Source organism: Carlito syrichta, unplaced genomic scaffold (genome assembly GCF_000164805.1).
Source record: "Carlito syrichta isolate Samal-C Ts95f unplaced genomic scaffold, Tarsius_syrichta-2.0.1 Scaffold305642, whole genome shotgun sequence".
Lineage (NCBI taxonomy): Eukaryota > Metazoa > Chordata > Mammalia > Primates > Tarsiidae > Carlito > Carlito syrichta.
In genome coordinates this window covers 788,460-801,890 of record NW_007249738.1, presented here as the reverse complement: position 1 = coordinate 801,890, position 13,431 = coordinate 788,460, and the positions used below count along the sequence as shown (strand labels likewise).

General features: G+C 49.6%; 1 protein-coding gene across 1 annotated transcript in view; it reads right to left on the bottom strand.

Annotated features, from left to right (window-relative positions):
• The window catches only part of DDX27 (DEAD-box helicase 27), a 20,850-nt gene extending 9,489 nt beyond the window's left edge, over positions 1-11,361 (bottom strand). The window contains exons 1-9 of the mRNA XM_008061937.2: positions 11,174-11,361; positions 7,621-7,767; positions 6,377-6,436; positions 5,966-6,131; positions 4,558-4,604; positions 4,345-4,431; positions 3,175-3,280; positions 1,720-1,893; positions 945-1,095 (exon numbers count right to left, since the gene is read on the bottom strand). Coding sequence (XP_008060128.2) covers positions 945-1,095; positions 1,720-1,893; positions 3,175-3,280; positions 4,345-4,431; positions 4,558-4,604; positions 5,966-6,131; positions 6,377-6,436; positions 7,621-7,767; positions 11,174-11,266 — 1,031 coding nt within the window. The 5' untranslated portion in view covers positions 11,267-11,361. The remainder of the gene's footprint in view (positions 1-944; positions 1,096-1,719; positions 1,894-3,174; positions 3,281-4,344; positions 4,432-4,557; positions 4,605-5,965; positions 6,132-6,376; positions 6,437-7,620; positions 7,768-11,173) is intronic.
• Between the last annotated feature and the right edge of the window lie 2,070 nt (positions 11,362-13,431).

Below are 13,431 nucleotides of genomic sequence, written 5' to 3'. Positions count from 1 at the left end.
GTCATCAGGCCTGGCCCTGGCACTTCCCCCCAAGATGCCTCGGATCCTCCACACCATGAGACATGTGCTGTTCTCATCCCGATTTTTCTTTGAGTTTAGCTCTCATTTTGTCACCCAGGCTGGAGGGCACTGGCACAATCACAGCTTCACCGCAGCCTTGACCTCCTAAGTTCAGGCGATCCTTCTGCCTCAGCCTCCTGAGTAGCTAGGACTACCAGTGCTTACCACCATGCCAGGCTAATTTTTTAATTTTTTTGTAGAGACAAGGTTTTGCGATATTGCCCAGGCTGATCTCAAACTCCTGGGCTCAAGGAATCCTCTGCCCTTGGCCTCCAAAAGTTCTGGAAGTTCTGTTGTGAGCCACCACACCCAAGCTTCATCCCTCACTTTAAAACAAGAAAAGGTTTTGAGAATCTAAATAACATTTCCCGGTCGGGCTCAGTGGCTCAGCCTATAATCCCAGCACTTTGGGAGGCCGATGTGAGTGGATTTCCTGAGCCCGTGGGTTCGAGACCCGCCCAGGTAACTTGGCGAGACCTTGTCTCTACAATAAATCAAAAATTAGCCGGGTGTGGTAGTGTGCGCCTATAGTTCCAGTTACTTGGAAGGCTGAGGCGGAAGGATCGTCAGAGCCCAGCAGGTCAAGGCTGTGGTGGCTGAGAGCGTGCCACTGCACTCCAGTCTGGGTGACAGAGGGAGACTCCAACTCAAAAAAAAAAAATTTCCAAATCTCAATTGGAAGTGGCAGAGGCTGCCTGTGACCGTTACCTCATAACCCTCATATTAGAGAAAGAGAAAACAGGAAAATGTGGGCTAAAGCTGGACAGAGGCCCAAGGGTGAGCAGCTGACCTGGCACCACAGACCAAAGGCAAGAGCCAACAGCCACAAAGAACGATGCAGGGTGGCAGGCCACACCTGGGCCAGGCCCACCCATGAGGTGTACCTGTCAGCCTCATCCAGGATGAGCACCTCGATGCTGCTCAGGTGGAAGGAGGGGCAGTTGTGGAGGTGATCGATAAGCCGCCCCGGTGTGGCAATGAGTATGTCAGGGGCCGCCCGAAGAGCTGCCTCCTGAGACTTCACGTCCAGGCCACCTGCAGGGAGGACAGCCCCAGGAAACCAGGTCAGTCATGCCGCTGCTGAGCAGCTGCCTCCTTCCAGGGCTCAGCCAGGTGCAGAGGAAACCACAGAACAGGATTGAGGCCCCACCCGCGAGGGTCTTCAAATACACTGGGAGACAGGTTATATAACTACAATTGTGCAAAAAAAGGATAACACAAAAGCACATAGGACAGGATGACTGAAACATCCAAGCAGCAGCTATGGAAATTGACGAGGTCTCTGTACACAGAGACAAAAATCACTTTTAACTTCCAAATGCATAAGAAGGCAAAATGCAGGTAAGATAATACAGTCATATAACAGCATCACAAAAGCTCTGCCCAAAACACTGATTTCCTCATTCTCACTAAGCAGAAATTATATCCTTTGTTTCATTACCAAGAAAAAGGCTTTTGTCACAATTTTGAGATGTCATTTTTCAATGTCAGTAAAGTCTCAAGCAAATTCGTCCCCATGGAAATGTGTCTTCCAGTTTTGAAGTGAAGTCAGTCAACATAAAAGCCTTTCCCAGTCCCCAACACCCTACAGGTGACAAGGCATGTCCATCCCCCACCAGGTCACTATCTCGGGCTGGTGGCCCTCAGCTAGACACTTACCCACAGCCAGGCAGGTGGTGACACTGCAGAACTGGGCCAGCTGCCTAGTGACTGAGTGCACCTGGATGCCCAGCTCTCGGGTGGGGACCAGCACCAGTACACGGGTCACCGGGGCTTGGCGGGGCTTGTAGATCAGACGCTCCAAAACCGGCAGGGCAAAAGCTGCAGTTTTACCTGGAGGGAAGGAACAAGGAGCCATGAGAAGGGGGACCCTTTCCTCCAGACTGAGGCTTCACCCAAGCATGGAAAACCTACATCTCGAGGGAAGGAACTCAATTTTTAAATAGCACTTATCTGGGAAATACAAAAAAGCATTTTAAAAAGACACCGACAGTTCAGTCAACAAGAGAGAAATATTATCTACATAATGGTATCTGTATTACCAATCTTTTCATTTTTTTTGGACAGAAATTTTTTAAAAGCTTTGGCCAGGCATGGTGGCTTGTAACTATAATCCCAGCACTTTGGGAGGCAGAAGCGAGAGGATTGCCTGAGCCCAGGGATTCAAGACCAGGCTGGGTAACTTGGTGAGACCTCGTCTCTACAATAAACCAAAAACTTAGCCAGGCAAAGTAGTGCACAGTCATAGTTCCAGCTACTTGGAAGGCTGAGGAGGAAGAATGGCCTGATCCCAGCAGGTGGAGGCTTCAGAGACCACGACTTTGCCACTGCACTCCAGCCTGGACGACAGGCTTTTATGTTCTGACTCAAAAAAAAAAACAAAACAAAAAACCATACTGTTCCATCTGTCTCGGGGCAGAAACAAACTAGGCACTCGGTATACTCCTGCTACAAAGACAACGCAAAGCTCCCCGAAGACTTCAAGAGCCATTAAAACCACTAATCCAGCTGGGATCAGTGGCTCAGTCTGTAATCCTGCGCTTTGGGAGGCCGAGGTGAGTGGATTGTCTGAGCCCGCGGGTTCGAGACCCGCCTGGGCAACTTGGCGAGATCTCATCTCTATAATAAATCAAAAAAAATTAGCCAGGCGTGGTAGCGCGCGCCTGTAGTTCCAGCTACTTGGAAGGCTGAGGTGGAAGGATCGCCGGAGCCCAGCAGGTCGAGGCTGCGTTGACCGGGAGCGGCCACTGCACTCCAGTCTGGGCGACAGAGTGAGACTCCAACTCAACAACAACAACAACAAAAATTAGCTGAGTGTGGTAGCGCACGCCTATAATTCCAGCTACTTGGAAGTCTGAGCGGAAGGATTGCCGGAGCCCAGCAGGTTGAAGCTGTGGGTGGCCGGGAGCAGCCACTGCACTCCAGTCTGGGTAGCAGAATGAGACTTGAACTCAAAAATAAAAAAAAAAACACCAATCCAATATTAATTTCTGCACACTTTTGGACAGTTCATAAAACCAAGCATCTTTAGAAAACTCGCCTTTGCTAAGTGAACCTGGTGTCCTGTCTGGGTTCAACACCCTCCCCTCGGCCCTGCGTCCCCATCTTTCTCACCTGTCCCCGTGGCTGCACAGGCGCAGATGTCCTTCCCCAGGAGACCCACAGGGATGCAAGCCTTCTGGATGGGGGTGGGCTGCTTGAAGCCCATGGCTGTGATGGCCTGAGGAGAAAAGACAGGGTCAGGCAAGGTGGGGTGGCCTCAGCACAACCACAGCAGAGGAGGCTTCCAGACCAGAGGTAACTGTACCAATACCTCCAGCCACTCATTCCACATTTTTTTTTTTGAGTCAGTCTCACTCTGTCGCCCAGACTGGAGTGCAATGACCACTCCTGGCCACCGCAGCCTCGACCTGCTGGGCTCCGGCGATCCTTCCACCTCAGCCTTCCAAGTAGCTGGAACTACAGGTGCTCACTACCACGTCTGGCTAATTTTTTAAAAATTTATTGTAGAGATGAGGTCTCCCCAAGTTGGCCAGGTGGGTCTCGAACCTGCAGGCTCAGGTAATCCACTCACCTCAGCCTCCCAAAGCACGGGATTACAGGCTGAGCCACCGAGCCCAGCTCTCATTCCACATTTACTGAGTACCTACTACGTATGAGGTGCTGTTCTAGACCGTGAGGACATGGCAGTAAGCAAAAGAAATAAAAGTCCTGTGCTCAGGAATGGTCCTGTCTGACAGAAAGAAACAAACTAAAAAACTACCACATGTCATGTGGACACAAATGCTATGGAGATAAAATACAGCAGTCAAGAAGGCAGGGGAAGGCAGCAGGGTGAATGGGTGGGGAGTTCATGGTACAGCTATCGGGGAGAATTTCCTTGAGCAAGGGATATTGAGGGAGCACCCCAATAGATTTCTGGAAGAGTCTTCCAGGCAGAAGGAACAGCAAGCACAAGGCCCCGAGGAAGAGGATGCCTGACCCATCAGAGCCAGCAAGGAGGCCAGAGGGCCATAGCAGAACGAGGGCCAGAACATGTCATCAGAGGGGACCAGCAGGGGCGGAGCCTTGTAGGTCAATGGAAGGACTTTGGTTTCTAAGCCAAGTGACACTAAGAGCCACTGAGGGGCTGGGAGAAGAGAGCCAGGATGGAGCCTACTGTTTAAGAGGGTTCTTTGGCAGCTGTACGGACAAGAGTCAAAGGAGGCAAAGAGAGGGAAGCAGAGATTCCAGATGGAGCTACCCAGGTAGGAAACCCGGGGCTGCCAGAAGCCCGGTCGCTACCTTCAGAAGAGGGCGGGAAAGGTTCATGTCCTGGAACGACAAGCTTTCATCATACTGAGATGCGTCTTCAAAAAATCCTCCTGCTTCCTATAGCAGAAAATTGAAAGACCAAGAATGAGGATTCAGCAAAGAGGGTCCAGGGAAGCCACATGACCTTAAAACGCTTTCAGGTGGCCACAACAAGACATGCATGGTCTTGCCAGCCCCACTCACCTGGCCTTTCTTCTTCTTCTTCTTCCGATCCTTTACTTTGAGTGTGTCTGTGGAGAAAGATAGAGCTGATGACCCCAGCTTTGACTTCCCAAGACACTGCACTCTGCCAGACACTGGCCTAACTACCAATATGAGTGATCTCACCAAATCCACATGTCAGACTATGAGAGGGAGACTGCCACCAGCCTTGTTTCAAAGAAGGGAAGACGGCAGCAGTGCAATGAAACTACTCACCTGAGGTCAGACAGGACGTGAACCTGGCTAGTCGGGTCCAGAGAGCAGGATCTCAGCCACTACGCTATATCATGATACTTTAGCACTCAATTCTGCAGTAAATACTAACTGAGCATCTACTACGTGTGGGATCCATCAGGTGTGGGTCACCCCAAATAAGTCTGAGTCACAGGAGCATCCAGCGGCTATGTGGAGCTAGAGATGGGGAAGGGGCAAATGGCATGGAAATACTACACCCCAAACAAAACACCAAGAGAAGAGAGACCCTAACAGACAGGAGTTCAGAACCAGGGAATGGTGGCACTCGTCTATTGTCCCAGCTACTCAGGAGACTGAGGTGGGAGGACTGCTTGAGCCCAAGAGCTCGAGGTCAGCCTGGGCAACAGTAATACCTCACTCCTCCCCCTCCAAAAAAAAAGAAAAAAGAAAAAAAGAGAGAAAGGTCAATGCAGCAGGGAGGGGATCATTAAAAATTGTGGGCCGAGCACAGTGGCTCAAGCCTGTAATCCCAACACTTTGGGAGGCCAAGGTGAGAGGATTGCCTGAGTCCATGGGTTCGAGAACAATCTAGGCAACTTGGTGAGACCTCATCTCTACAATAAATCAAAAACTTAGCCAGGCGAGGTAGTGCATGCCTGTACTTCTGGCTACTTGGAAAGCTGAGGCGGAAGGATCGCCAGAGTCCAGGAGGTAGATGCCGGGGTAGCCATGAGTGTGTCACTGCACTCTAGCCTGGGTGATGGAGTGAGACTCCAACTCAAAAACAAAAAATTGCAGCTAGGCACGGTGGCTCTTGCGTATAATCCCAGCACTTTGGGAACTGGAGGTAAAAGGATTATCTGAGCCCAAGGGTTTGAGACCAGTGTGGGCATTGGTGAGAACTCATCTCTGAAATAAAAATATAAGCTGGGCATGGTGGTGCATGCCTGTGGTTCCAGCTACTTGGAAGGCTGAGACAAAAGGACTACCTTGAGTCTAGCAGGTAGAGGCTGCGGTGGCCAAGCATGCCACTGCACTCCAGCCTGGGTAATGGAGTGAGACTCAGTCAACAAATAAACAACAACAACAAAAAGACAAATATTTGTGCAGAAGAGCAGGGAAATTCCTACTATACAAAGGTGGGTGCCTTCCAGCTTCCTGTTCCCTCCTGATGCCTCCATGGCATGCTGCCCACCTGCTTGGGTGAGGATGTTCTCCTCAGCTGATGAATAGTCGGTCTCTGACTCTTCGTCCTCTGAGCCTTCCTCATCTTTCTCTTGAAGGCCCTCCTGCTCCTCCGCTTCAGGGCCCTCCTCTGCTTCTTTCTCCTTCTCCAGTTTCTCAGACTTGGCTTCTTTATCCTGGAGGAAAAATAAAAATTAAGGGCAACAACGAACGTCAGGAAATTCCGAACCCAAGAAAAGCAGAACAAAGCTCTAAGCCTGGACACGCTATGAGGATGCCTCGTGAAGACCAACTACGGCACACAGAGAACAGGGCCTGCCCTGGCTGCACCCCAACTCCATGAGGGCTCACAGGGAGATGGAGCCGAGCCAAGAGGAAAGCTCAGGGCGAAACTACTAGAAGGGACTACTCTTCTGCTTACCTCTGTTTTCCTTTTCTTTCGAACTTTCTCAATCTTCTCATCTAACGTAGTGGCTGCCCTCTGTAGAAAAAAAATAAAGAGATGAAAAAAATACATGCATGTGGGAGAGAGACCAAGCAAGGTTTCTCTGAGGGGCGAGTCTAAAAATGTTAGTACAGAAAAAGTTTGCCTGTCCTTGGACAGATTAATCAATCTGCAGATTATTCATGGCAAAGAAAACATCCATATTAAATAAATGGTCTATTTGTGGAAAAACTATAAATTAACAAGAATCACTACAAACATCCACATTCTAGGAGGTTTTTACTATTTAAAATTATATAGGCTGAGCACTATGGCTCATGCCGGTAATCCCAGCACTCTGAGAGGCAAAGGCAAGATTGCTTGAGCCCAGGAATTCAAGACCAGCCAAGGCAACATGGTAAGACCTCATCTCTAAAAAAACCCTCATCTCTAAAATAAAAAAATTCAAAAAAAAAATTAGTCAGACATGGTGGCACACGCCTGCAGTCCCAGCTACACAGGAGGCTGAGGTGGGAAGATTGTTTGTGCCCAGGAGATCGAGGCTATGGTGAGCCATAATGGTGTCACTGTACTCCAGCCTGGGCCAGAGTGAGACTTCACCACAAAAAAAAAAAAACCTTCCAAATTGTACTTGTACAATGAATGTGCATGTAATTGCAGTCTGCAAAGTCTACAATAAATCCATTTTATAACATTTATCTTTTAAATTAATCAAGGTTATGGGTTGTGATCCCTCCCCCATCCATCAAAACTGTCCCGTGTAATTTCTTTTTTTATTATTATTTTTTTATTTTTCAAGTTGGAGTCTCATTCTGTCACCCAGGCTGGAGTGCAGTGGCACACTCACAGCCACCCCAGTGTCGACCTGCTGGGCTCCGGCAATCCTTCTGCCTCAGCCTTCCAAGTCGCCAGAACTACAGACACGCACTACCACACCCTGCTAATTTTTTATTTATTGTAGAGATGAGTCTCACCAAGTTACCTGGGCTGGCCTCAAACCCACAGGCTAAGGCAATCCGCTTGCCTCAGCCTCCCAAAGTCCTGGGATTACAGACTGAGCCATCAAGCCTGGCCCCTTGTGTATTTTCTAAGGAGTTCCAGGATCTGTTGAATGAAAGCACATGGTGGGGGGTGGGGAGAGGGAAAAAAAAAGAAAGCATATGGTAAAGGCTGGTCAGGGACAGTCCCAAGTCTGAAAGCGCCCATCACTGGCATCTCACCTTCTTCTTGAGCTGGCTCATGACATCAGCCAGAGCCCAGCTACCATCATACATGCCCTCCTTCTCAGTGAAGACAAAATCAGGGTTGAAATCGGCACTGCGGTTCTTCTGCAAGGCTTTCTGCCTTCTTCCCAGCACAATGGGCCCCTGGAAAAAGAGGGAGAGACATAGTGATCATGGGGCTGAGAGAAAAGCACAGAAAAGGGCAGATCACAAGAAGAATCGAACCAACAATCATCATGAGATTTTTTTTTTTTCTTTTGAGTCAGGCTGGAGTGCAGTGGCACGCTCATGGCTACCACAGCCACGACCTGGTCTCGAACCTGGGAGCTCACGCAATCCTCTCTCCTCCGCCTCCCAAAGTGCTGGGATTACAGGCTTGAAATACGGTGCCTGGCAGGTGACTACAGTTAATAACAATATATTGTGTAACTTGAAATGTGCTAAAAGATTGGTGGCTCAGCCTGTAATCCCGCGCCTTTGGGAGGCTGAGGTGAGTGGATTGCCTGAGCCCACGGGTTCGAGACCCGCCTGGGCAGCGAGACCTCATCTCTACAATAAATTAAAAAAAAAAAAACAGCCGGGTGTGGTAGCACATGCCTGTAATTCCAGCTACTTGGAAGGCTGATGCGGAAGGATGGCCGGAGCCCAGCAGGTCCAGGCTGCAGTGGCCTAGAGCGGCCACTGCATTCCAGTCTGGGTGACAGAGTGAGACTCCAACTCAGAAAAAAAAAAAAAAAGAAATCTTAAATGTTCTCACCACAAAATAATGATAATAGGTGATACATGTGTTAAGTAATTTGACTATAGTAACTACTTCACAATACATACATATATTAAATCACACATTGTATACCTTCCACTTATAAAATTGTATTTGTCAATAATACCTCAATAAAGCTGAGGGAAAAAACAGATACGGAGTACCTACACTAGGCACAGAGGATAAAAGAATAATCAGCCAGGATCTGTGGCTCACGCTTGTAATTTTAGCACTCTGGGAGAGGTAGGTGAGAGGATTGCCTGAGCCCAGGGGTTCGAGACCAGCCTGGACAACTTAGTGAGACCTCATCTCTACAATACATCAAAAAATTAGCTGGGTGTGGTGGAGCGCACCTATAGTTCTAGCTGGAAGGCTGAAGCAGAAGGATAGCCTGAGCCTAGGAGGTCGAGGCTGCAGTAGCCATGATCATGCCACTGCAGCCTGGGCAGCAGAATAAGACTCCAATTTAAAAAAAAAAAAAAGGCGTAATGAAGACAAAGTCCCTACTCTCAATCCCAATGAGCTGAAGAGTGACTAATAAATAATTACAGTCGGGCTCAGTGGCTCAGCCTGTAATCCCAGCGCTTTGGGAGGCTGACGTGAGTGGATTGCCTGAGCCCATGGGTTCGAGACCCGCCTGGGCAACTTGGTGAGACCTCATCTCTACAATAAATCAAAAATTGGCTGGGTGTGGTAGTGTGCGCCTGTAATTCCAACTACTTGGAAGACTGAGGCGGAAGGATCGCCAGAGCCCAGCAGGTCGAGGTTGCAGTGGTCGGAAGCAGCCACTGCACTCCAGTCTGGGGACAGAGTGAGACTCCAACTCAAAAAATAAATAAATAAATAATTACTATTTCTTGAAGGTAATTACTGAGCATATTATTCTTAGCTATGTATCGTACACGTATGTAACTATATGTGTATATATACATATGCACATAAACGCAATTTAAGTCTCTTATTTAACCCTATGAGGTGCTACCGTTGCCTCCATTTCACAAAGAGAAAAGAGAGACACAGGTTAAGTATCTTATCCAAGATCATCACCTGCCAAGTAGCAAAAGTGAGATCCAAGCTAGACACTTGGGTTCCCAGGCCTAAGCTCTCAAACACTATTCTAAAATGCCTCTCAGCAGATAACAGAAAACGACAATACTGTATAAGTGGTACCAAAGAGGGACGACATAAGTCATTTAACTCTTTGGGGTGGGGAAGCAGAGGTGTCAGGACAGACTTCTCATGCGTAACATGCAGTCATAGACGACTGAAGGCTTCTAGACAAAACAGAGGGAAATATGTTCCAGGCAGAGGAAGAGGAGGAAAAGGTCCTGAGCAGAGAAAAACCAAGCATGTTTTTAAGAAATGAAGTGAGTGACACTGGAGTGTTGGTCACGAAGAGGAGAGAAAGAAGTGGAGACGAGGTATGTTTGAACTGCAGTGTCCTAGATGGCAGTGGCCTGGACTAGAGCGGTACAGTTTGAATGGAGGGGAGAAAAGCTTAGGAGAGTTTCATGAGCTAGCTTGCAGTCAATGGAGGGAGTGAGGCAGCAGATGCATCAGGGCACAGTGGTGGCTCACATCTGTAATCCCAGCAATTTGGGAGGTGGAGGTGAAAGGATTGCTGCAATTCAGGGGTTCAAGACCAGCCTGGGCAACTTGGCAAGACCTTCTTGGAAAGCTGACGTGGAAGGATCGCCTGAGACCAGGAGGTCGATCAAGGCTGCGGTGGCTGTGAGCATGCCACTGCACTCCAGCCTGGGTGACAGAGTGAGACTGGACTCAAAAAAAAGAAAGAAAGAAAATGATTCCAAGTCTTTGTTTGTTTCTTGCTTGAGATGAGAACAGGATGGGAGGGTGAGGAGCAGTGAGAGTTCAGCTTTAGGGGAACTTAATTTGTAGAGGCCATGGGTCATCCAAACTGATGTGTCAAGCAGGCAGATGAGAGTGCAGAGGCGGCAATACCTGGGCTGAATCTTTGAAAGACAAGCCACTTTTCCACAACACTGATTCCCTCTCAGCAGATACACTGCTTAATATCTGTAACCTCAGCCGGGCTCGGTGGCTCAGCCTGTAATCCCACGCCTTGGGAGGCTGAGCTGAGTGGATTGCCTGAGCCTACGGGTTCGAGACCCGCCTGGGCAACTTGGTGAGACCTCATCTCTACAATAAATCAAAAAATTAGCCGGGTGTGGTAGCGCGCCTGTAGTTCCAGCTACTTGCAAGGCTGAGGTGGAAGGAGTGCCGGAGCCCAGTGGGTCGAGGTCGTGGTGGCCGGGAGCGGCCACTGCATTCCAGTCTGGGCGACAGAGTGAGACTCCATGCCACCATATATGTAACCTCCATGCCACCATAATAAGCTTCAGGAGAGTAGAGGGCATCTTGTTAATTGCCGTGTGCCCAACGCTTAACACGGGTCTAGCACACGCGAGCATTCAATAAACGCAGGATGGATGGATGATCGTGGTCCCTTGAGCAGAAACCAAGGCTGACTTCATCCCTGGATCCCCCGAACTCAGGGCCCGGAATAAATATCGATTCAGTAAATGAATACAGAGTCCAGCAAAGGAGACAAATAATGGCACGGGCAAAGGCACCGAGGTGGGAGAAAAACTAGTGGCGAGCACACTAAGGAAGATCTCGGGGTCCCGGTGAGACCCTTCTCGGGAAGCCTCTCGGCCAGGCAGGGGATGCTGAAGATTTGGGGTCAGGCGTGAGAAGTCACCAGAAGGGAAACAAGCCAAGGAAACCCAGAGGGACCGTAGCCGTGTCCCCACCCCGACCGACTTATACCTCCTCCTGCTCGTCTCCGGAGTCAGACTCCGGCTCCACTGGCACCTCGTCATCTTCGCCGATGGTCCCGATGAAACCGAGCTCCGCGAGCATGTCGCTGCAGCAGCCACTTCCGGAAAAGAGCGCAGCACGCAGGCCGGCCGGTATTTTCCGCAACCTCCTCGTCGTCACTGCGCATGCGCCATGCACCACTTCCGTTTGCGGGGTCTGCCGCGTGCCCCCTTTCGACCTCTGCGAGTGCGCATGCGGCGGTCTGGGGCGCGGCTTCGTGTGACGGCATAAAGAAGGCGGGGCTTTGTTATGGCTAAGCTAATGGCATCGTGTTGAGAAAATACAGTAAGTGGTTAGCAATGATTGCTTCTGAGTAGTAAAATTATAAGTGATTTTTAATTTTTCTTAGTTTTTTTCCCCAATAAGCATTTATTTTCATAAAAAAGGAGGCAGTTAATCGAACATAAGAATAGCTAGCACATGTGCGCGCCGGGAACTCGTGGGGCCGCGGCGCCTCTCGGACCAGGCGGCGGCGAATAAATGCCGGGGGCTCCGGGTAGCGAGATGCATTATGCAGTGGGCGAAGGTGGGCCTTGGGGTCCGGGGTCCTCGTCGTTTCGACCTCGCTTCCCGGGAGAGGGACACTCGCCACCTTCCTCTGGCCCCTGCAGCTTCTCGGATCCCCGACGAGAGTCAGGTGATATTTAACTTTGTCATCTGTGTTTTCAACACTCTTCTCACAATGGAGTTTCCTGATTTGGGGAAACGTTGTTCAGAAAAAAAGTGCAAGCAGCCAGATTTCCTTCCAGTAAAATGGGATGCGTGTAAACAAGCTTTCTGTGACGATCATTTCACATATGCTGCACATAAACGTCCGTATGCATTCAAGAAGGATGTTGAGGTCCCAGTGTGCTCGGGGTATCCCCAGCCCAGTAAAAAAGGGACAGGTACCAGCCAGGCTCGGTGGCTCAGCCTGTAATCCCGCGCTTTGGGAGGCTGAGGTGAGTGGATTGCCTGAGCCCGCCGGTTCGAGACCTGCCTGGGCAACTTGGCGAGACCTCATCTCTACAATAAATCAAAAAATCAGCCGGGCGTGGGTGGCGCGCACCTGTAATTCCGGCTACTTGGAAGGCTGAGGTGGAAGGATCGCTGGAGCCCAGCAGGTCGAGGCTGCGGTGGCCGGGAGCCGCCACTGCACTCCAGTCTGGATGACAGAGTGAGACTCCAACTCAAAAAAAAAAAAAAAAGAGACACGTACCAGATGAGGTTGGCGACCGCATGGATAGAGACTGTAAACATCATCTTGCGAATAATAAAGAGATTTTGATCTACTAGTGCTCAAAAGAGGGATGCAAGAAGAGACATGCTGCAGGTGGCTTGTGCCCAGTGTGTGGCAGCTTCTGCATTCAGCATTGATACCCTCTGGACCACTGGGTGTCTTAAACAGCAGAAATTCTTGCACAGATCTGGAAGCTAGAAGTGCCAGATCAAGGTGTCAGTGAGGCTGGCTCCTTCTGAGGGCTCGGAAAATTGTTCTCTGTTTCTCCAGCATCTCATGGTATACCGTCATCTTGAGTGTTTCTTGGCTTATTAGGCCATTATGCCATCTCCACCTTTATCTGGGGCTCTCCCTGTGTGTGTGTGTGTGTCCATATCCTAACTTCATCTTTTTTTTTTTTTGAGTTGGAGTCTCACTCTGTCGCCCAGACAGGAGTGCAGTGGCTGCTCCCGGCCACCGCAGCCTTGACCTGCTGGGCTACGGTGATCCTTCTGCCTCAGCCTTCCAAGTAGCTGGAACTACAGGCGAGTGCTACCAGGCCCGGCTAATTATTTTTTGATTTATTGTAGAGATGAGTTCTCGGCAAGTTGCCCAGGTGAGTTGCAAACCTGCGGGCTCAGGCAATCCTCTCACCTCAGCCTCCCAAAGGCGCGGGATTACAGGCTGAGCCACCAAACCCGGCTAACTTCCTCTTTTTATAAGGACACCAGCCATCATGTAATCCCACACTAGTGACCTCTTCTCTGTTTTGTTGTTGTTGTTGTTTGTTTTTAACAAAGAGGCAAAGAAAGAAAAGATTTATTTAAAAAGAGATCAGTTCCCATATGTGGCTGTCTGGGGTACGATCTGATGCTGCATGGAAGATGCAAAGTATTGCACAGAAGATCCTGCGCCTTTGGGAGGCTAAGGTGAGTGGATTGCCTGAGCCCGGGTTCAAGACCCGCCTGGGCAGCAAGACCTCATCTCTACAATAAATAAAAAAAATCAG